At 36.2% G+C, this 25,484-nt stretch overlaps 2 protein-coding genes across 8 annotated transcripts in view; both read right to left on the reverse strand.

The window, feature by feature from the left end:
* Positions 1 to 19,271, reverse strand: part of LOC105207953 (spectrin beta chain) — a 43,948-nt gene extending 24,677 nt beyond the window's left edge. For 3 of the 7 annotated variants that reach the window (XM_011177646.3, XM_011177644.3, XM_011177643.3), the window contains exon 1: positions 18,957 to 19,265. The gene's annotated coding sequence lies outside the window, so the exon portion shown is untranslated. Of the gene's footprint in view, positions 1 to 18,956 lie in introns of all 7 variants that reach the window. The other 4 variants (XM_039452974.1, XM_011177640.3, XM_011177645.3 and 1 more) reach the window with 3 other exon arrangements.
* Positions 19,272 to 21,267: 1,996 nt separating this feature from the next.
* LOC105207951 (vam6/Vps39-like protein) lies at positions 21,268 to 25,439 on the reverse strand. Its single transcript, XM_011177638.3, has 11 exons — positions 25,205 to 25,439; positions 24,793 to 24,969; positions 24,450 to 24,705; positions 24,133 to 24,365; positions 23,708 to 23,952; positions 23,194 to 23,610; positions 22,787 to 23,104; positions 22,271 to 22,709; positions 22,083 to 22,190; positions 21,685 to 22,009; positions 21,268 to 21,594 (listed from the first exon to the last, which is right to left on the reverse strand). The coding sequence occupies exons 1-11, from the start codon at positions 25,272 to 25,274 to the stop codon at positions 21,531 to 21,533; spliced, it is 2,652 nt and encodes an 883-aa protein (XP_011175940.1). The 5' UTR covers positions 25,275 to 25,439; the 3' UTR covers positions 21,268 to 21,530.
* Positions 25,440 to 25,484: the final 45 nt, after the last annotated feature.

Raw genomic sequence — 25,484 nt, forward strand, 5'->3', positions numbered from 1 at the left:
ACATTCTTAATCTAATATAGAGTCTACTGCTGTCAACGTGTGCTAATATTTGCTTCGTACAAAAATTTTGCGCAAAACAAAAATAATCTAAAGTATGGATTACATAATAAAACAACGATGAGTTCTTAAATTTTAGTCTGAACACTTAATATGAAAGATCAGTATGCTTGAAAATTTGTACATCTACACGCATACAATATTGATGTTCGCAAATCGGTAATTATATTCAGTCGGTATAAATAATATTCAGTCGGTACAATTCCACGACTTCATCCCTTTAATCACGGAGTCTCCATCCCGAGCTGCTCGCAATCGAATTCCCTCTCGCTTCGAATGCCACAATTTATCACTCCAAATCACTCTGAGACATCGCCTCTCAAGATCATTAGACCTTTAATACGATAATACGTCAATAATACAGCATTTAGTCTATTTAGAGCAGAATGAGAGAGTAAGTGCCTGTGCTTTCGATGTCCTTTGAATTATCCGATTCTCATCTGTCGTAAAGACAATGCGACTGTGGGTGACATTAGTAACGGTGCTTTATATTGGATCAGTGAAATTAACATGTTAATTACAGAAGACATTTCCAATACGCATACAAGCGTGAGAAATCATGGTGTCTAGGGATATCTGGCTAGCCAATTCAAAGATATTTCCAGGATATTTCAGGATAAAAATCCTTGCTTCTCCAGATCGATTAATTTTCATTAATAACATTAATTATAAATTTATTGCCGTTTCATTAAATTGTCAATCTAATTTTCAATGTTCGTACTCGCTTTTAAAGCTTCATTTAGAATTACTTTTTTCTTATTTTTTTATTCTTTCATAAATTTATCGCGTTTCTTTGACTCTTCAATATCACGTAACTCTTTCGCTTGGTCTTCTTTTTTATTGCAATTGCTTCCTACATACCGGGCACGCGCATTGTGAACAAAATGAATCACAAATTCGATTTTTTTGAAATAAAAAATTTCAATCAAACCTAAAATTCTAAAGTTTTTCCAGGATCCACACAGTAAAAAATAAAAAGTCCCAAAAAGTCCACTTTAAATTTTAGATTAAAATAACTCAAAAGTTAAGTTAAAATAATTCTTATTTTAAACTATTAAGTTAAAATAAATTATTTTAACTTGACTTTTGAGTTATTTTAACTTAAAATTTAAAGTGGACTTTCTGGAACATACAAAAGTGCAAGTTAAATTAACATTTTATTTTTTACAGTGCAGGGACATTCAAGGATCACAAGACATCACAAAAATATAAATAACAACTGCATTATGAGAACGCCACCGTTTACTCCGCGAGAACAATAATCCTTATTTATTATTCAATAAAGATTTTAAGATACTGAACAAAATCGTTACGCTGTACGGACGCATTAACTGCGGACAAATTGGCTCACAATAATTTGATTTACGCGAATCTTCCAGCCGGAACGTTTCTAAGAAGGCTCCTCCGTCTATCGGCTCGAAAACCATTAAAAAAAAAATCAACGAAACGTGCGATAGCAAGTTTAACAGCCACTTTGCGATTACTCCCAGTCGCTTCAATGCCACTTGGCTGTTCTAACGTTTATCGTTCACCGTCATGGGTTGAGTCTTGGGGAGCTAAAATCGCGCGGTTGCAAGCGACGTAGGAAATCACAATCGGCGGAATCGCCGTTACACGGCGATTGTATTCTTCAAAACGATTCCCTGCCGCGGCAGGCAGCGGCCTTTTTACTAGCGGGGAAAGAATCGCGGAGGTGTGAAGCGGGTAAACGCCCTTACGATGACCCAGTTCTCCCGGCTACACACTCTCCATTCTCCCGTTCTCCCCGAAGCCGCGAACTGCAGTCCGCTAACGAGATTTCATGAGAGTCGCTGCTCAGATTTCAATAGTCACATCGACTGTCACGTCGACGTGATATTGATTCCAGTCTCGCGATTGTCCTCATTGTCTTTGACATAACAATGGCGAAATAAATTTTTTAATTTGATTTTACACACGTGTAATTGCTGCAATTCGAAAGAACTCTAGTTATTTTTATTACTGCTTCGTACTGTTTAATTCTTAAGAGACTTTGAAATAATTTATAATAATTGGTAGCTTGGAACTTTAAGTACATTTCTACGGAAAAAACAATTTTACTGGAATACAATTCCGAAAATAATTATGTTGAACCATTTAAAAAATTGTATCGGATTGTTACGGCATCCTGTATAATTATTTTGATGGCCCAACAAAATTATTTTCTAATCTGTATGTAGCTAAAATTTTAGATGCTGCAATAAAATTATTTTTTTCCGTATATTACCGCTACGAAAACTATATATATATATATATATATATATATATATATATATATATATATACATTCTTCTTATTTTAACTGCACACTGAGAAAAAGTGTTAACCCGACTAAATTTATAACTCGATTAAATTTTTTCAGTTGTTTATGTTCTTGATTTAAATACATAATATATTTAACTTAAATACATAAATACTTAAACTGAGGAAATTTAATTGAGTTGAAAAATTTAGTCAAATTAACAATTTTCTGCATCATAAATATGTAGAATTTAAAAAAATTTCTGCACGTCGCGCTTCTCGCGCGCGCGCGCGCACGAATGAAATTAATCCGACTTTGTGGAAAGACGTGAACAAATCAAATATCCGAAGGTTATCCAATTAGATAAGTATTTACGGTGTTACATAACTCGGAGAGAAATAAAAAAAATGTGATTGCTTTAGTGTAGAGGGTAACTGCGCGTTTTCGGAGATCGAAATTAACGGGGCGGGAACCAAAGGAACGACGCGGGGTGAACGACCTTACGATGACCCGATTCGCTCCTGCCTTGGCCGGGATACGAAGGGAGAAGCGGCGTCGTTAGTGGTAAAGATCGCGACTTGACTTTATGCGGAATAAAATCAAACCAGTGAACATGTGCGTCACGACTGAAACGCTCGCGGCTTTCCCAGAATAATCCCGCGGAACGGTCATGGCATTCCGTCGCGTGTCATCAAGGGCCCGCTGAGAAGCTCGCTGAATCACCGTATCTATGTTGTTCTTATTAAAGATCCGTTATTGGACAAAAGAATTGCCACTTTGGGTGTTATAAATATCCGCGAACGTGAGGCGAACAGAGCTCGCGATAGAAATTCACAATGCCTGGCTCGCGTCAATGTGACACCGCGAATTAATTTAATTAATTAAAAATGAAATTGTAATATCTCGGCGCTGATGCTAACTGCGCTAATTAATCTCCCAGGTTAGCTCAAAGGCCCTCTCAGAAAGGATTTAATATGGCAAGACTAAATGACAAGACTAAAAATATCTTGATGTAGTTAATGTCATTGCAACCTTATACGATATAAAAATAAAGCAATACTGATATGAGGTCTAGACGGAAAAAACAATTTTGCTGAAATACAGATCTAAAAATGATTATGTTGAACCTTTTAAAAAATTGTATCGAGCGTTTCACTTGATTGTAAGAATGTCAAAATTGTTTGAAGCATTATATAAAAATTAAATAAGATGGACTTATTGTCTTAAAACAAGAATAATACATATAAATTTCAAATTATTTGTATTCTTGGAATAAAATTTTGCTCGATGTTACAAATCATAATGATTAACCGTTACGCAGTTGAGCACTTTGTAAGAATCGCATGCGATGCATTATAATGGATGCATCCGTAGAAAACCCAGCAGTCTTCGCGTATGTACTTGTAAAGTGAGTTCTCATGAATCTTTACGTAGGGCGAGGTATTTTTGGTATCCACGAAGCGAGCTCCTTGAGGACTTTCATGTTTTATTAGAAAAAAAACCTTCAGATCAATTTACACCCAGGGAAAAGTTATGTTTAAATTAATAAAATCATTTAACTTCTTTTTTTAAGTTGAAATAAAAATAGTGTTAAAAAAAAATTATTTGATTTCAAGAAATAACGTTATTAGTCATTTTTAAAAGTAAATAAATTATTTGTTCAAATTACTTAATTTAAACAAATAATTTTTTAATTCAGAGAAAGTACTGACAAAAACGTAAAGAATAATTTTATTGTTCTGGTTTAAAAAATATTCTTTGATTAAAACAATTTTTTTACTCTAAGAAATTTTTTTCTGAATATATTATATTATTAAATCAAGATTATTAGGAGATTCGTAAATCTCCCTTGTCTAATCTGTTATAAATCTGTATAAACGAATTAATAGAATAAAATTATTTTATTCTAGATTTAAGAACTTTTCCATTTAAAAATAAAATATTCTTCCAATAATAATTATGATTGCCCATATATCAATCTTATTTTATAATACATAAAAGAGTAAAAGTATCGTATCCTTTTCTGTGATTATGTATAATCGCAGATATAAAAATGCTTTAAATTAAATCAGTGAAATTTAATTTAAGAAGTAGAGTAAAATCTCAATAACTGTCAGCAAAAATAACGAAAATAAATGCATCCTCAGGGATTAACAATCGATATTGTAACAAATGAGACGGCTTTGAAGCAACTGAAGGAAGTTTCAAAGGCTTAATTGATGCACTTGCCGCAAAAGTGGCCCAATTTCCTTATTAACGTTATTAACTTGTGAAACCATTAACGCTTTATAGGACATCGAATCTTCGCAATTAGGCCACTTTTGTGGCTCAATTACACGCTGTATCTTCGACGATACGTATGACAGTTCATTATAAATAGCACACGATTGTTATATCGAACGAATAATATTAACGAGGGGGATTGCGTACTGCCAAAGGCATTCAGCATGGCGCATGCCAAGTGGCTAATAAATAATGTAACATCTCGGCGACATACGCGCCGCGTGCATGCAGGCTCCATTCACATCTCGCGCTCGTCGATCTCCCGGCACCTGAATATCGCATCGAGTTAAATTGCAATTCGTCACAGTCCCAAACATATAAGTTCGGATATTATTCGCGGAAATCTGAGAAAGTCCTCCGCGACGCGACGGCTGCATTACGTAACCGATTAAGTTCACGCGATTTTCCTGGGACGCGGCAGGAAGTGCGCGATTATTCACGGTACCAATCCGCTATGAAATGGGATGGCGAATCAGGCCAAATCGCGGATATATCGAGCACAATTCCTGACCGTGGCTCGCACGGAACTTCAGCAGTCGACGTCGGCAATTTTCAGTAATTCGTACGGGTTCCGTTCCGTCGTCCGCTCGCCCGTGCCGACAAACGCGATCAGCAAATCGCGTTGTGTCAACGAGATCCAATTGATCTGAGGAAATCGATCTTACGCCTCTTTAAACACAATGGCTCGCATAAGCGACAATTGAGGAACTCGGCACTCAGCCGCGTATTCATTAGCGCAAATTGCTCGATTGCAGAGAAACAAGCTAGTTAAAGTCGGCTAATTAGTAACGTTCTCGGTTCGAAACTGCACGCGACTTTTCGATTGCCTTCACCTTCGCTCGTAAAAGTTACATCGATCAATTTAAAAACCAAATCGTTACTTTTTACCAGCAAACCTTAAAGAGAGAAGAGACGAGAAAAAGAAAATAACAGAATAATATAGTAAAAAAAAAACAGATACACATTAATATTAATTAATTATATTTGACAGTTGAGTTCTTTACGTGCCAACTGACGGGAATAAATTACGTGAAAGAAATCTCTTAACTGTCATACCACTCACATACCACTTTTGCATAACTTCGTGCCTCTTCTAATCGCAATAATTATAGTAAAGTGTAAAGCAATTTTAGAAAATCGAACTCGATACTTGACACTTTGTGAAATAGATTTCGGTCGCAATATATGTTAATAACGCTTCAAGCACTTTAATAATAATATTTCCGCATAAGCAATAACCGATGCAATTACCGTGCGAACGTGTACGGAAAAATAATATTTCAACTGAAATTATACGGGGAGACGTCAGCTGGAAGTCCCTATTTCTAGACGGAGAGCCGAGAGTTGTTACTGTATACGGGACAACGTCACATCCGCATTTGCGCTAATCTTCCTGTCGGGCAACTTGTTCGAAACATTTTAAATACGTGAACGGAATTGTCGCTTTAGTCCCGAGATTCAAGTTCCACGCTATTCATTCTTCGCGCGAGCTATATAAACACTTTTAGCACTAAAAAAAAGTGCTCTTGCAAGTACAGCCACGATTTAAAAAACAATGAACCAAGATAAAGCAAATATTGTGATGTCACATATTATATGTTTAATACTTAACCAATCTAAATAAATAAGAGAGAATTTATATCTGTTTATGAAATTTAAAAAGAAAATTTGTTTGTAACGCATATTCATGTTAAAGTCAATCATACTTGTTACAAAATTTGCCTGACAATGAGACCTAAAATTTTTAGGATTGCTAAAATGTTGTTGCTATAAATTCTATATGACAAACAATATTTTAGCAGCAACAAAAAATAGCGATAAATTTTTGTCGTGACACCTAAAAATCTACGTACATAAGCAAAACTCTTTTTGAATGTAACAACTTTAACAGCCTTAATCTTTAGACTAAAACGGGAAAGCCACTTATGTTCTTGAGTTCGAGTTAAAATATCACTATTCTTGGTGGTATTTTAAATACTAAATGTATTGAACATACATGACCCAAAAGTCAAAAAGAAGTTACAAACTTTCTACATCGTTAACTCAGGAGAATGCTAAAGGAACGTTTTCTGCATAAGTTTATACGTTTATATTGATTTATGCCAATATTGCGCTTAAGGCTCAAAATTTCATAAATTCGTATTCAGAATTAGAATCAGCGATTCCAAAAACCCTCAAATACACTATTTTCGAGAAACTAATTTTTTATAATTGATCGTACATTCCCTGCGGGAAGAGTCGCTTTTATGGCTCTGTACAAATCTCAAAATTCTGTGTCGTGTGTATGTTACTTGTATAGAAAAATTTTTGAAAAAAAAAAACTACTATTTTAATGAAAAAAAATATCGACAGCGTAAAGCTTAATACGGAGAAACAAATTGTTCGCAAACTTCGTAATTCGCCCGACGATTCTGATGTGCACGAATACATTCAATCGACAACAAAAGATTCGTAACGGTATCTGCGATCGACGTTTCTACGTTATTACCGGACAATCGAAACTGTAAAATCGCCTGGCGCGCGATTGCACAATCCCAGGAAGTGGAATGACGTTCCTGAAACTACATAAATAAGAAGGTACAGTTAGACTGACGCCTGATGATGATTTACTACGTGCGTGGACGCACCCGCAACAAAACAAGCCTCAAGTAATGATTCAGAAATACCAAAACAGTAATTAATCTTGTTTATGCAGCACCTAACGAGTTGTACGTATAATTATACCGGCAAGAAGAAAAGAGTGATTTTTTTACTATCTGTACGCGCATACTTGAAAACATTATTTCGTCAGTTTCTTATATAAGAATTTTTTTTCACTGAGGAAATGACCGAAGTACACGGTCAAAACGTTTGATGTTACGTTCTGTCGTTAAATCATTGTTTATAAATAGCATTACGACCCTACTTGCTTATTAGCCCTACTTTTTACATGTTATTGATTTTAAATCGAAAAAGCGCGAATCTTCTATATTTTAATTTGTAGGATTTTTTTTCTTAAATTTAAATAAAGCGTCATTCTTGAAGTTGCATTCTAAATAGTTATAAATGCAATTATTATTCACAGTATAATTCATCGTTCAACATCAAGATTGCTACAGAAAGTTAATTTTGAAATTTCCTGACTTCTTCATGCTTTTCAGATGACGATAGAAAATTTTAAACGACCAATTTGTAATCTTAAAGAAGAGCATGCATAATACATACCCTAGATAGGTCAAAATGAGAACTAACTTTGCAAACTTTTTATGACAAAACGAAAAGAGATAGAGAAGTCATGTTTATTCCATTGTAAAGATTATACTTTTCTCTACTTGACATTTAAATTCTATTTCTATTTAAAAAAAAGATTATAAAATGGCATCGCTATTCAAGTAATCTTAAATCATATTTGAAAACTATGTTTGCGGCAAGCATTGCTGTTCCCACAATATTCATCAAAAAGTAATTAAATCGACACAAAATTTATAAAGTTCAAACATAAATCCAACGCTTAGAGCAACTGTTTCTTTTTGAAATATTGTATTTAAACAAAATGGCAGCTAGTCAAAATGTCAACATAATACATAGTTATTCATTATAAATTTTATTCGGTTATTGAATGAAATAAAAAACTAAGCATCGCCATTATATATCATTTTTTAATTAAATTTAAATAGAGAAAAATAGAGATATCAAGTACAAAAAAACATCTTTACGATAGACTTGACTTCTCTATCTTCTTATGGTCGGTGAATAATCGATTGTGATCGGTCACTTTTCTTATCGCTTATGTCTTACCGCAGAAGTTTTTCTACAGGTCACAGCTCTTTCACGTAAGAATGGTTTGCAAAGTGTGCGAGTCTTGAACACATTTGACCATGCTAAGAAAATGCTAGGTATTATATTAAAAAAAAAATGCTATATACTCTTGTACTCTATGAACTCTCTAGAATAAGAGCATTTAAGGAAAATGTGAGTAGAGCTCAAGTTTCAGACTTTTTTACATCTTTCCTTGACTTTCTCAAGTTTTCCTTATCCTATTTAAATTTCCATAATTTTTCTGAGTTTTCCAGGTCTGTGGCAACCCTGAATCATAATATAAATAATAGTAAAAACATAAAGCGATTTGTAATTAGTCTGATGATTTAGTGAAACGTTATAAGATTTCTCTTACTTAAAAAACGTCATTGTATCAATAATTCTCTCTTAGGAAAACAGAAATCTTCGGATTCGAATCGAATCGAATTAGATAATATACGATTCGATTCTCTTTCTTCTCGATTTGAATCTCTAATCTAAATCATTCAAAAATTTCTAATCTACAAAAGAGGTCGCGATTTCATATTGACAATCTTATAAAATTATATTTAAAATAACTTTATATCGTGTAATTAATATTAATTGTCTTGCATAGAAACCTCTTTTTATCTATATATTAAAACAATAATTATGTATTAATTTAAAAAATGTTTCAACAATTTGATTTACTTCAAGTAAAATTTTGTCGATTTGAGTTGCAATAAAATTTCTTAAAAAAAACCTTGATTCGAATCTTTAGAATCGAGTTTTAAACACGCATTTGAGCGATAAGTAACGTATATTTCGTGTTTAAATATTTGCATCGTTTTTTTCACGCGAGATATTCAATAAATCGCAGTAACGCATTGGGACAATCCGAAACTCATCTCTCCCTCATTGGAAGGTTGTGGACTCGAGCGTCATCGATTATCTAACATTTCGCGTTTATGTTCGTACGTATAGCAGCGTCGTCTCGCGAACGAGGCTGCGCGTAATCTGGATGCGGTAATCTGGAAACTAGGTTGCGTCAAACCCCCTTTCCGTAAACGGAAGCACGCGGCTTATTAAAGTAATCGATACCAAAGACAGGTATCTCTCTCTCTCTTTCTCTCTCTCTCTCTCTCTCTCTCTCTCTCGAGCTGACAAAGCGAACGCGTTTCCTTCTCCTCTTCCCGGCCCCGTCGTCGTCTATAAAAAGGGAGATACGACGAGTGCACGCACATACGTACGCACGCACACACGCGGCGCGAGAGGAGGCGCAACTAGGTTTACGTCGCGAGTTTAACGCGATCTCCGGCGAAGCACGATCGTTGCAACATTTTCCGCTCTGAAAGTAAAGCGAGAGAGATTAGATTACTCGCGTTCGATAATTTTCCTCGAAAGCACGGCTACGCCTCGCGGAATCGACCGTGTAGTGTAAACAAGAGAAGAAAGCATCGATCGATGATCATCGTGAAAGAAAACAAAAAAGAATTGCCTTAACTTTCTCGTTGTAGTGTTCATAGTGATATAATGGCCACTTGTATTATTTTTATTTATTACTGATATCGTACTGCAATCTTTCTACTTTTAATTAAGGTCGTGCGGATTATATCTCAAAATATAATTATCAAAAATATAAAAATTTCATACAATATTACGCTTGAGTATCTGTGTAGTTCGCGCAATTCACTTATTGATTTAAAAGTTATTTAATTTTCGTTTACTCTTGATTCTTTTGTAAAATCGCGTTTTGTAGCGCTATATTAATATAATAGTTTATATATTTATGTACTACTATTAATATTATACTTATTCGCAAATTTGATAAGGAAATAGCAATTACCAATTGAATCAAAATTTTTACATGCACTTATAAAACACTAATAAACATTCGTGCAAAAATTCATTTAGATCCACTAACTTTAAAAATTATTTAGTAAAAACTACAGCAAAATATAGTAATTTTTGCTGCAATAGATCATTAAAAATCAAATTTTTCATTATTTTCTTTTTTGCAGCTAGTTTCAGAGCTGAAATTCGGGTAGTTGCGACCAAAATTTTTTGTTGATTAGAAAAATAAATTAAATCAGAGAAGCCTTCAGTTTTTAAATTTCAATAACTTTTAGCTCGTATATTGCATAACCAAAACATCCTTTAAGCCCAAATCATACTAATGACTGAAAATTGAAGATTGAAGATTAAAGATTGAGTTTTGGCCAATCAAAATAAAAGGAACTAAAATTTCCTTGTTTCAATTGGTCAAATTTTAATCGCTAATCGTCAATCACAATCGGCAATCGTTAGTGTGAGTTGGGCTTAAGGCTTAATAATAAATATTGTTCCTTGATACTTCAGTCTCTACGAATGCATGAATTTTTCCTCCAAGGACAGACGTTCGAAGTGATTCGCAGAAGAACGACAAAAATCGCTCCTTTTAATTGATCCTCAGGACACACAAGTAGTATATTATTCATTGAGGGTTCGCATCACGCAACTCGCTTTTTCGAGTTTTACGAGTACACATATATTTTACATAGGACCAGGAGGGATATCGGATATCTGCGTTAGGATCGCGTTCGACCTCGCATAGCACACTCGCGAGTTAACATTAATCGCTTTGCCTTGATCTCTTTCATTCGTGTTTCGCACAACTGTATCGCGCAAAAACAATTTGTGCTTCTATTTTTATGTCTCTCTCTCGCGAGAACCAGTGAGAAATGATACATCGAATCGACGTCGATTTCGTTATCGTTTCCCACTGGAGATGTGCGATGCGATGCCACGGGAAAAAGACAGTTAAATTAGCCATTTGACAACATCACGTTATGCCAAACGGTCGATTGAGTCACTACGTATTATATATGCATCGACCGATTGAGTCGCTTGCTCTTATTCGGAAAGGTGGACTATTTGCGCGCGCGGTACGCAACGAACTTCTCGGAAACTTCGGCTAAATATATTTGTATGGACGGGCCCCGTATGATTCTATATCACTATATTCGCTCCGTTTATTCGACTCGGTTCCTCACAGGCGTGACATTTTCTATTCACGTTAATGCGGACGAATCATCGAGTCGAGAGAGCTTTTCAAGCTTTCCTCTCAGCTTTGTGTATTTTAATGTTGATTCTCCGGATATATCGCGCGTATTTAAAATAATAAGATGCGAGTTAAATCGATTTAATAAATACGTCTTAAACGTAGTTGAATCTCTGCTGCAGTACTTGGTTCACGAATAAATTGAAGATGTAATTTCTGGTCTTCGTTATGAGCGAGTTTCAATGTTCGGCAAGAGATAAGATCCTACCATACAGATTAATAATACAAACAGAATTATCTGATTCGTAATCGACTCGACATGTGAGCGACTTAGCGAAAATAGCGTAAAAGCAAAAAAATAATTTGATTATATGTGCGGACAATGTTATATTTCAAGATAATATTGAAACTGAGAATGCACGTTACATACGTATACACAGAAAAAAAATTAGTATCAAATCAACAATTATAGTCTCATGTATAAGCAAGAGTATATAATATGTTCTCGAAAGAATTTAATCTTCAATAAACATGATTTTACATGAAGAAACAAAATTCTATATTTAAGATTATCAAATTCTTTCAAAAAGATTTTAAAAAGGAGACGGACGCGCTATCGTGGCTATTGTGGACATTACAACTCTTATTATCTTCGTTATTGAGTAATAAATATTTCATTATTTTGAGTCTAGAATCTGTTACACAATATTTGGACGAATATAATCACTCAAGTTTCAATATGAAATATTGATCATCAACAAAGTGATTCAATAAAATGAAAATGAGTGATGTATTACCTTCTTTTCCTTTATTCTTGCTTATAATATAAAAATATAATTGTTGATTTAATTTTTGATAATAATTTTTTCCTGTGTAAAAAACTTCAATTTGTTTTTCTCTTCTTGCAAAATTCATGTATAAAAAAATTTTTATATAACAGTTTAGCATATCTAAGAGAAAAAAGAATAGAACATGTCAGCATTTTTGCACAAAGAACTCCTCTATTATCTTATCGATCATCGCAATTAAAAATTAAATATACGCGTGATTCGTACTGCACGTCGTTATTGTCATCGATAACAGGCAAAAAAAAAGAACTAGGAGAAAAGAATGAAACAGGAAATTCGGATTACGTGTCGCATGACCGACATGCAAGTGTCACGGTGAAGTAACTTTTGCTCTCAAGCGTAAACCGGGCGCATTATTATACAAACTTCTCAGAGAAGTCGATCAACTCCTTTCTACATAAAAAAGTAGAAAGAAATCGGCAAAGTCAAGCAAACTGCACTGAGAAACAGAGTTTGCTGAAAAACGATATTTATTCCAATACCAACTAAATATTGAGTTGGTTTAATTAATTCTTAATTTAAAAAATTTGTATAATTGACATAAACCGTCCAACTAAATAATTGCTGAATCAATCCAACGTTTATTGTTGATCGTGTCAAATTAGATATTTTAATAAACTTTTTTCTCAGTGCGTGCGTGTTAAAATTATGCTCCAAAAAATAAAAATAAAAAAATTTGTAAAAAAAAATGTAGAAAAACGTAGTATGATCAAATGGAATTTCCGAGAATAGTGGCTCGAATCTCGAGGCACGTACTCCGCCGATTGTATCTCCGTCAGATACAATCGTAATAACTTTATGCACAAGGTAACCGCTTAGGTAAGCGTAAATATGCAAGCGTAAATATGTTACAGGACCTGAGCGTGCAATTATTGTAATTCCTCGCCGTATAACCTTCGCGCTTAACATGTGCCGCCAGTCGTACGGTTGAGTTCAATCGAGAAAACCGACTCTGGGCATCTTCAAACAGATAATATTCATCATGCGTATGACGTGAACAAGGTCGTGATTCTTTTTTCTTCTTCTTCTTCTTCTTCTTCTCTTTTTTTTCCCATTGACAAAGTACAAGAGTTAAAGTACGTCATGTTATAAAACGATGTTTCTCTGAAGACCAATTTGTCCATATCGAAGAGATATCGTGAGATTGCGCAATTGTCCTATTATTTGGACAACGATATTAATTGTTAATGACATTCTAATCGCGAGTCAAGTATCCAACGTAAAATACACGCGGAAAAATATCAGTCTCGTGCTAAGAGAAACCTTACGCAATTTTTTAGTTTTCTTCCTTTAAGCAAGCTGTTATCTTTGCAAAGACTATTTTTAAAGTACACTCATATCACTTTACTTGAAACAAGCAATATTCACTTAAACTTTTATGTCTCTGTTCACATAGAAAAAAAATATATTTAAATTAAATAAATAAATTACTCATTTCAAATATTTCGTAAGTTCATCCCAAACATAAAAATTATTCATCACATATTTTAACTCCTAATAGGAATAAATCTAGAGAAGCTTTTAAATTTCGATAACTTTTAGCTCGTATTGAATAGTCAAAACATTTCTTAAAGATCGCAAACCGCGATTATCTACTGTTCAAAATACTGTTCAGAATGCCCAAAGGTGTCACGACTGGAGCGTGTTAAACGACGATAACACGTCGTATTAAGTTCTCAATGCGACACGAACCATCAGCCATTAATTTATTAATATATGCCGGAGACTCTGGAGACCGCTCGAATACGCTATGACGTAACTGTAAACATACGGCCCAGTCGGTCGAATTGATCGAATCACTTGTGATCGAGGGCGTTGGCGGCGGGATGCGTACTTTAAATACAGTCAAAGGTCAGTGATATGATGGATTATCGATTGTTCGCGGATGCAGATCAGCTTTACAAAAAGGTATCACAATCGCTGAACGTGAAAAATACATTAATCTAAATCCGCTCTACTCGCTACGCTCCCATCTCTCCTTCTCACACAAAATAAATAACAACAGACGCGAAATCATATGCGCGTTTCTGAAATTAGTCTCTTCGGCAAGTGGCGCACGAGTTGCGGAGTGGACACTCGCAGCTGTAGTTTCTCAAGGGAAAAAAAAAAATTAGCGTTATTTCCGCGAAAAATTAACGACCGTTGTGCACGGGAGGGACGGGGAGCCGAAACGGAAGTCCCATTTTCCGGGGGTTATTCCCCTGCCATCTGTTTCGCGTGTACGGTCGAGAGGCCGTCGTACGTATCGAACGGACTCTGCATTCCGCGACGCCGACGCTGTTCGCCGACCTTAACATTTCGCAGCGCTCTCGACCGCTCGATTCGCGATCAGGGTGACTCAGGGGTCTGGATTCGGCGGCGCCTTCGTGACGAAACCGACCGCACGCGAGAGCGCGGCTGCGATCGGCACCGGTGAACGCGTGCATACAGAGAGAGATTCTCGTCGAAGGAACGCGTCGAGGAAGGAGGATCGCGCGTTTTGGAACTCTTCGAAGGGGGGAGAGAGAAGCGTCTCTCGGAGAGAGAAGCGCTCGCTCTGCCTTCCTCTGATAGATTAACGGCGTTGCGTGTACTCCCGAAATAGCGCATGCCGCGTAAACGACACGGCGAGTGCGTACGCTTGTTTCTCCTCCCGTGCATACGCGAGCGAACAAGTGAACGAGCTCACGCACGCACTCACTCATGCACGCACGCACGTACTTCCGTCGAGCACGATGCGCGATGCAGCGGAAGAGCTGGACGCGAAATAGACGAACAGCTGGACGCGGAAACGGCTGTAAATCGGAAAAGATCGGAGAGATTAGCTTCGCGAGATCGTAAATTTGTCAAGAGTCACGCGATCGTCGAAATTTCATTCGTGACTTTATGCCGGTAAACGACAAAAACGTTATTTTCTTCTACCCGAGTTAGAATACAAGCGTGGAAATTGAAAGAGCAGCGTTGTAAAAAAAAGAGTATTAATGAGATATTTTAAAGCTCGTCACGCAGAAAAAAATATTAATATCAAATTAAAACTAAAATATTCTACTATATTTTATTTGGCAATCATTGTTTCGTACATGAAGAAAAGATTGTTAACTTAAATAAATTTTCAACTTGATTTTTCTCCAGTTTAAGCATTTAAGTTAAATATGTAAATACTTGAAATAAATACTTTAAAATAAACGGAAGAAATTTAATAAAGTTGAACAATTTAATCAAGTTAGCAACTTTTCTTCAATGCATATAAGTAAGAAATAATATTCTTGCTAATATATACGAAACAATGATAATCTTGCTTATACTCGTATATACAATTTAATCTTCTTTAAAGAATTTGATAATTTTAAATTACAGCAAAATATTTTTATTTCAATATTACAACCGTCATCTAAAGAACACAATATTATTCAAATTATTATAATAAATCGATGTACAAATCATTATCCTAATTTGGCTCTTACTGGTATTGTTCATTATTTCTATATGATTATTTTAATAATAATAGTATTAAAAAAACTCTAAATTCTTGGTTTGAAGATATCGATAGTTTTATCCAATATTTTTCCTCCTCAACTCAACAATCAATAGTCATTATTAAATAAACGATTAACGAGAATAAAATTTTTTTTTATACTACACAAAATTCTTCGTGTAAGCAAGTTATGTGTACATATAATCTCATATCAATAGTTAACATTTTAAAAATAAAGATATTCAAAACAAGAATGTTCTTTTTTTCTGTGCAACAAGATTTATTAAGAAAGTTTAAATGTTGCTACAAGATTTGAAATTTTGATGTGTAAAAGGATTAATCATTGGAACTTTGTGACAAGACTGATCGCGCCGAAAAAATTTTTCTCATGAACACTGAATGTCGAAAGAATATTTATTAAAGATAATAGATGATGCGCGAGGAAACAGCCAATTTGCAACACTCGGTAAATTTTTAGCTCTCGCCTTTCAACGAAAAATTTCGAGATAAAGTTCTTTCTCAGAATTCGCATTCAATCCGATCCTCGACATTTATCTACATATACGACTTGGTGAATGATTACTGATGTAATTCTCACATAACAGACGTAGTAGGGATAAACGCGATGACGCCTGCTGTATCGTTTAAGACCTTCGAATCAAGGAGCAACGGGGGGGGATTACCGTTAAATGCAACTTCCGCTTTACCCTGCAGACCTAATCTCTCGCCCGCATCGGTCGCGCGATAGATTAGGCGATTTTTTAATTCATCGCCATAGAGGTGTGTGCAAATAGGTCGAATTCAAATCGATCGCCTACTTATTTTCATTGTTTCATTTATCGTATCTCTCCTGCACAGACAATCTTGTCTGTGCATACCAATTCTCATGTTTGATTATCGATTTCTAAAACTTGTTTGTTGTCTGTAAGGTCTGAGTTCAAGTTTCTCATTATCTCAAAATCAGTCTGTCTTTATCTCGCGTATGGTAAAACGCGGTAAGCGAGACAAAGACAGATCTTGAGATCTGACAAGAAACGTGAGAAACGTCTAGGAATTCGGACATTAAGCTTATAAATTATTTAAAAAATGATTTATACGATAGACGATCGTCTTCGTAAATTTGTTTCGACATATCACAAGTATCATGCACTGAAAAAATAATTTATCGAAAAACTAAAATATTTGTATAGTCTGATTACGTTCAACTAAATATTGAGTCGGCTCAGTTAAAGTTTTATTAAAAAATGTCAATGGCTGACATGAATAAACTATGCCTTTTTTTGTACAACTAAATAAATTGTTGAATCAACTCAATGTTTACCCGAACTAAATATCTTAGTTTCTACAAATTTTTTCTCAATTTGATTTTATAGAATTTAGAACAAAACTTGGAAAAAAACCTTGCTGTATTCTATTTTACTAATAAAGTGCACTGAAGTATTATCACATTTCGATAGTAACATTATAATTTGTACGATATAATTTATCAGTATGATATCCTCATATTTATCTATTATAAATTTTTACTTAATACATAAATTTTTTGTGATTATTTTCTACAGTTTTTGCGATTAATTTTTTCATCTATATTAAAAAAAAAACACTTCAACGTCATTAAAAAAAATATATATATCATTACATTTCAATTAACGTGTAATGTAAATCTAGGAAAAGTTGGCTCAAATTTGATTTGTATTTACGCGCGAATCAGAGATTCGATTCCGTTCGATGTGAAAATTTCAAATTCGATTAAATTCGATTTCGAGCACGTTATCAAAGAATCGATTCGATTCGACTCGACCTAACGAACGCTTGATTCGCACACCTCTAATTTATCAATTGTAATAAATCGCATTATTCACAAATGTTCAGCTTTCACGGAACAAAGTTGCATTTTTTGCTCGTGAAGCGACTGGTCAACCGATGTGACTAAAAAAACTCGCCTACTTTTCGAGAGCCTCGTTAGGCTCGTTTCACTCGCGCGGCGGCCAACGTTAAAAGTTACGAGCACGGGCAGGTACAAGGACGGGTTTATCTCGCGCGATCGTGCCGCGGGATCGCTTTATTTGCCCTTCCACGCCCATTGACATCAATTTAGAGCAGTAAGCTATAGCGGCCAGGGGGAACGAGAGGGGGGAGGGACACCTCCGTGATTATCGTCGCGCGTCGCGCCGAGCACCACCGAGCACCCTTCGCTCCCGGGGGCACCCGCGTCGCCGCGTCGCCGCGCCACCCGTACCGCCCGGCGCGAAGTGATTATTTAGAAGAAGAAAAAATAATACCCGGAAAATGCGTCTCCGCCCCTCTCTCCCTCCCTCGCCCAACACCCTCGCGTACGCACGATACGTAAACGCGAGCGCGGGCGCAGAGTTACGTGTTCGATTCCGCTCTTCGGCGCTCGGCGCGTTCAATGGAAGCGCCGGGAAATTGGGTCACCGGCAGATAGGTCGTCTTGACAGGTGAACAAAACCGTTGGTGGCGGGGAGAGAGGCAGGGAGGGAGGGCCGGACGGCCGGAGAGGTGGCGATAAGGGAGGCGCTCCAGCGGAAATTAAAGTCAACCGACGGCGATCTTCTTGGGAGAGAGAGAGAGAGAGAGAAAGAGACAGAGAGAGAATATATATGGGAGAAAAATTCGCCGATCGAAGCCAATCGAGAGAGGTTTCGACGACGCCCCGAGAGATTAAATTGAACGGAGAAATCGGGGAAAGAGGGAGGAGAGGGGAGGGGGAGGGGGAAGGATGGCTGCGGACAATACGCGCGATTCAATAATAAGATAAGTGCGGTGGGTCACGTTCGCCAGCGACAACGACGACGACGGCGACGTCGTCGTCGTCGGCAACAGCGCCGGCGGCAATCGATGCCGGTAGGGCCCTGCAGCCTCTGTGGGCGACACGGCGATGACGACGCCGCCGTCGCGACGCGACGCTGCGCGAGCCCTACTAGCGATCGTTATTGACAGCACGGCTCACCGTCGCGATGCACCGGCACCAATGATAGGCCATAGTACTCTACGGTGTACTACTACGTGCGAATCGTGCGATATGAAGAAAGAGAGAAGGAGAAAGAGAGAAAGAGAAAGAGAGAGAGAGAAGCCGAGGCAGCGCACGCCATTTTTATCCCGACACCAATATCCACCCGTCACACGAGAGCACCGAAGCCGCGCTGCTGTGCTCCCGTCCGGCCGTCCGCGTTTCCGCCGAAACGCCGGAGCCCGGGCGAGCTCGCCGTAACTCGCGACGGCGGCGGGTTTACTTACCCTCGCGTAAGGACACCCCGCGGCACCGTCCTGCCACGCAACTCGCATAAAAGTCCCGGCCCGGTACACCAAAATACCACCAAATAACGATCCAACACCAATCCACCCGTCCACACACTCGACCGGCGCGCAACCGACTGAGCGGCGCGCGGCGCGCACCTACGCCGCCGCAGCTAGTCCCTTCGTGCAAAAAGCGGCGCCTCGCCGCGCGCGCTCTATCGCTGGCTGTTACCCGCTGTGCCGCCCGGTCGACACGGTCGGAAAATCGGAAAAAATGAGACGAGGAACGTACGTGTGCGCGCGCGCGTACGTGCACTCGCCTTCAATCCCGTCCGCGGATTCGAACACCGGCCGGAGCTGAATCGGCTCCGGGACTCCGGGACGAGCGCGGGGAATCGGTACAGTACGCCGAGTCAAACGCGCCGACACTTGTCTGTTGTTTCTCCTCGCACGCTGTGTGTTCAAGATCGAATGGTCTCTGAAGCAGGATTGGGCGTTTGATTATGCGAATTGCGCGACTATTAATTTAAAATTTCAAGTTTGATGTGTCATTTATGTAAACAGGACTTTATGGATCAGAGAAAATTCAGATTTCATCGGAAATAGTGAAAATTATATATTCTGTATTTTATTTTTGTATTATATATATATTTTTATTTTATATAAATACTAAAGAGTCAAATATATATTAGCAATCTTATAACGTAATTTGTTCTGTATTATGCTGTTAATTTATAACAAGGTGCCATAAATTTTATGTCTATTACATGGATTATTTACATATGTTGTTTACATTATGCTACATTATGCTTACTTACATTATGCAGATAATGTAAATTATTAAAAATTGGATGACACATTATAGAGTTAATTTAGTTACAAGATTGTTAATATATCTGACTTTAGTATTGATTAAATAAAAAAAAACATAATATTAAAAATAAAAGAAAAATAGAATGTAATTTTCACTTTTTTTGATGAAATCTGTATCTTCTATGATCTATAGGTTGATTACATAAATGATACATGAAACATAGTTTAGTTTACATTTTATACGTAGGTTATTTATATTTTATGTATGTGTAATCTTGAAATTACAACACAATCCTACTCTAAAGGCAGGAAGAAACAAAAATCGAAATTTGATTGTACTAAGCAGTCTCTGTATTTTGAAACGCCTTATATTTTGATTTCAAGAACTGTAAGATTTTTTGAATGGACAAATAGAATCGATGATAATATTGTTTTCAAAAATCGAAAGCCTTCTTTAAAGAAATAAAACTTTTTCTTCAAAAATACACATGTATCTTTTTACATATCTTGAAACATTTGGTTCTACAAAATCATCATTAGTGTGTTACAGTTTGTATATGCAACAGAATTCAATGTGATTCCAAACACATGAAATATTCATCTATATAAATTATATTTTCAGATAATGCAATGTTAAATTTACTATGCTTGCCAAATTTTGAAGAAAAATATCTTGAAAAGGAGTAAAGGAAAGATCATCGTTAATTAAAGTTCTGCACTTTTACATACAAATCTTGAAATAAAATATTCCTCCATTATTTCCTTGTAACGCACGTAAAAATATATAAATAGAATTAATGTAATTAACATATAAATTACAATTATAATTATAATATATATTATATAAAATATATAATTATAATAACTATTGTATATATATAAATTAAAATATATAAATAAAATTATAAATAATAAGTCTTAACTAAACTGTAAACAAAGTAAATCAACTCTTGAAGATGCGACGTGGCATCGTCTCTCGAATGATCGCTGAGCATTCTCATTTGTACTGTACCTGTCTCTCGGCCGTCTTACGCCGGCCGGCGTAGGAATACATGATCGCTTATGACATCATCAATCCGTATTCTGGACCGCGGTCACGCCCCAACCTCCGTGTTGCGCTCGTTACAGCCGTAACTCTTTCTTCCCGCCCCGTTATTATGCAGATGCGTGGTACGTTCGCCGTCATTGCTCGCGTCGTTCACGCGGAAAAAGTTTCGCGGTCACCCTCGCGGAGAAATCGCGCCGATTTCCAACTCTATAAACTTCGCAATTCGAATGTCACGCGGGCGATTATCGCGACCAATCGCGCCTCGACATCGAAACGCTCGGAGAAGAATTTAAATCGTCGGAACGCGACTTGTGCTCTTGAGGTTCTTCTGTCTTCAAATTTTATTGTGCGCCTCAATCGTTTCAATCGTTACCGCGAATTTCGATCGATAAGATATTTATTTCTTATGTATTATATGTATGTCCTGTTCTTTTTATGTTTCCATTTTTATGGGATACAACAAGCGTGTTGTAGAAAAAAAAACTGCAGTGATTGACCTAAGAAATTTTTAGCGAATAGTTTTACTAGTAATATTTAATAAGTGACTGCAGAGTGGATATTTCAGTTTTACGTAACAATATATGTATCGGAATTTCGTATGTGAAATTCGTATATATAAAATGCATACATTCGATATATACAATCGACGATAAACTTATGTATTACGAAACTTATGATTTACGTATTATATAATCCTGCAACTCTCTTCACCTTTACACCTTGCGATCTTGGCAAGAGTAATGCACTATATCACCATTAGGATACCTCGCAAAAGCGCTAGACAAAATAAAACTGATTAGTATCTAAAATAATTTTCGAGAATAAACAAGAATTCAATCTACTTCAAATTATAAAACACATACAAACCTTTGGTTGCCAAATCTTTTTTTACAAACTGGACATATATTAAATTCCGTCATGAGGACACTCTGCGATTCGTAGTGCATCCGTTGCTCCTGCACTTGTAAATGCTCCGCATAAAGCAGCCCCTTGAGAACCTGCGTTCTCCGCCTTGCGTTCAAGTTATTCTGTAAACTAACTTCCAGGAAATGTTTTATTCTGCCAATAGGAACAGAATCCGGTAGGACTTCCAGGACCTTCATAGGATTTATCTTTGAAGCGTGCTCTTCCAAAAGTCGGAGAGCCATCTCTAAATCTGGCTGTGTCGTTCTTTGAATTTCCGGATTACAACCTTGAAAAATAAAAATACTTAGGATACATAGAAATAAAATAAGAAATTAAATCTTGTTTACGTTAATATTTACCGGCCATTAAAACTCCTTCGTTGTCGGGTTTCAATAACTGCTGAATCAGCAAAACGTAAACTTCCTCGGCATTATCCGTTTGCTTTTGTTTCTCCGTACGATCTTGATCTTAAAGTAAATTCACAAATAATTAGATTACCTTTTTTCATTTAATATAAACCTATATAATTATTGTACGCTTTACTTACTTTGGTATCTTGTATATACATTTTGACAATATTGAATTGCACGCGGTATATCATTTAAAAGACTAACGTATATCGATATAGCTTGTTGATGACGACCAAGCCGTCCAAGTATAATCGCACGTTCCTCGAACAAGCTGTCAAATGGAAAATGCACCAATATTGTTTCTGGCGTATAATGTGCCGACTTCTCTAGGAATTGTTGCAACTTCTGTCGGAATTGTTGCAATTTCTGCTGCGAAATTTCTTTCTCTGCTGGCGTTGCATTCGCACTCATGGAAGCTAGACACTTTTCCTTGTACTGATGTATCAAAACGTTATGGAATAATGGATTGGTGTCTTCCCAAACATACACTACATGTTCTAAGTATTGTATCACTAAGTCTTTGTGGAAACGTAGAAGGTAATCCAAAATCTTTGGTCTAGGTAAGTGTTCAACTTCCTACAAATGCAGCAAAATGCATAAATAAGAGAAATATTAAATGTAAAATAAAAATTGAATAAAGATATATACGACACCTGTATATCTTCCATAAATATTCTAAGGCCTTGTTCAGGATCTTCCGTTAAAACCCATCCGGCAAACTTTAGTATTAGATCCATATGATCCTTACCAAGATGCTGCAAATACTGTATAGTTCTCTCAGTGCCTTTCAGACTAGAATCGTGTTCCTTTGCGTGTTTCTCCAATAACTCCAATGCTTTCTTGTGCTGTCCTTTGGTTTGATACAATATAATGAGCTCCGGATATTTCTGATGCATCAGCAAGGTTTTCTCAGCTTCTGCCAAGTGACAGTGATTCAGTCTAAGTAAAGGTGCCACCAAAGCGTCTGTGGTCTAAAATAAAAAATCCATTCAATGTTCATTCTACATACATAATCTTCGCGAGATTTTTTCATATTTTCGTTATTCCTTTTCTCTTTTACCTGCAGATAGCACTTCAAAAGGGTGGTATCTATAATCTTTAGAAGCTGCTCCGTAGCTACAACGTAACTATTCTTTTCTCCATTTACTCCATTTTTTTCTTTACTAAGTTCCTTGTCTTTTGCCATTAATTTATGCCTAACTTCAGTTAGAAAAACTATCAGTGCACGTAAGCCCTTTTCTAAATCGTGATCTTGCAGCTTTGGTAAACTGGACGTTGGTTCGCTGACTTCATGCGTATTGGTCGAAGGCGCTAAATCTGGAAATAATCTGATCACCTCGTACGGATCAGTCCCCAGTTTTAAGAACAGATCCATCGCCTCTTGGAATCGCTTATTATAGAACAGATGATGCGCATATAACGTTTGTATTTTATACGTTTGTTTACCTTTCTCTTCGTCCGTTATGTCTGACAAACTCTAAGATGTATATAAATAATATCATATTTTAGAAAACATGATAAATTATAATTTAAATTAATATTAAATATAAATTGATATTAAGTAATCAACGTACAGTCAATTTTAGTGCCAACTGAAACTGATTTTGCTCCAACAAAGTCCTAATTTGCAAAGTAACATCAATTGCCTTGACAAACCAAATCTGACTGATGGATGCCACAAAGACTCTCCCTTGTTTACATCGATATATAAGTCTAGCTTTATTCAAATCCTTTATTGTTTGGATATGTAGACATCCTTCTAATGTATACACTTCCAATCTGTCATGCACAATACCAAGTAAGTAAGGATCATCCCATGCTGAAATGCAATAAAATACAAAATTTGATATATCACAATTAAAAAAAGATGTTTATTTCTATTAGATTAACTTTAATTTCAATTTACTATTTGTTTCTAATTCTTAAAATTTAATCTAAAAGTTAATCTACATAGACTGAAATGATTAAAAAAATAGAATAACAATAAAGTTTATTATACCTATTATATTAGGTGTATCTGACCATTTTACTGGGTTATGTTGAACCAACTCTCCCTTTGTATCCATAATAAATGATTGAGAATCTTTGCCCAGGACAAAAGAACTGTCTGACAATTTTGTAATACTTGGTTCTGGAGATTTGCCAGTGGGAAAAAGCTCCTTGGGTTTACCACTTAAGTCAAAAATCGTGTAGGACAATCCACGAAATCCTAATATCAACGATTCGCCACACCTCAATAATTAATACAAATTGATCAATAAAGAACCATTGTGTATGTGTACCAAAGCATTTTAATAATTTTTCTATATGTGTTACCATGCTAGTTGACGAGGTATATCTGGCACGGTTAACTCAAAATCATTAAACTCTTCAAACTTTTTTCCCTTCCAGTAATACAGCTGCAGTTTACGTTTGACGGCAACACACAAACGTACCACAGTGTTCTTTTCTCCTGTTAGGCTTTGAGTTGATTGAACCTCCAGAGTGAACAGAGTGGCGCCCCGAGTCTTTGGTAATTGACATATTTGTTGAAAGTTTGGTGAATTCAGATCATGAATGCATACAATGTTATCTGTAATTTTCCATAGTTAGACTGAGAAATGGGAATATTACTGTGCAATAAAATTAAATGGATTATGACATATTGATTCAAGCGTACCCGTTAAAATAATCAATAAATTATATTCTGGCACAACATCTATCTGATTGATTCGCTTCTTGTTAAAATTCTTGCTGTGACGTAACAATTCTAGCTTGTGGTTGTGTTCATCAAAGACTGATGGAACATTGTACATAATAAGATGACCTTCTCTGGTGCCTATTAGTAAATTGTCATCTGAAACAGTTAAAAACTCAATAAAGGCATAGTCCACTAATTTTCTGTTAATCCCACTTTGCATGACCAACTAATGTCTATTTCTACCAATAATCAAATTAGCTTTGATCTCTTTGCTTAACTTGTTTTCTATCTTTTTTCCAGTTCTAAGAATTAGAAAAAAAAAGAATAAATTAGCGAAATTAAAGTTATTTTACATTGGTAGAAATAAACATCAAAAAGAGTCATCTTTTACCATAAGCAGCCATAGACTCGATTTGCACGGTGATGTTTAATATAGACGTTTCCTCGTAAGCGTCGTGCATTGTTGCGGTTTTAAAAAAGAATATCACGTATTATCAAGTAAATTTTTGCTAATGACACTAAAGTTGTTGATCGACAACGCATCCGAGAGCGTTGCATTCTACTGCATTCTCCTGAATACGGTTTGACAATCATCACACTGATCGCACCATAACCGCAGAATCGTAGCTGAACGCTGAACGGACCTTAATGATCTCAAGGATTCTGCTTAT

Source organism: Solenopsis invicta, chromosome 8 (genome assembly GCF_016802725.1).
Source record: "Solenopsis invicta isolate M01_SB chromosome 8, UNIL_Sinv_3.0, whole genome shotgun sequence".
NCBI classification, from domain to species: domain Eukaryota; kingdom Metazoa; phylum Arthropoda; class Insecta; order Hymenoptera; family Formicidae; genus Solenopsis; species Solenopsis invicta.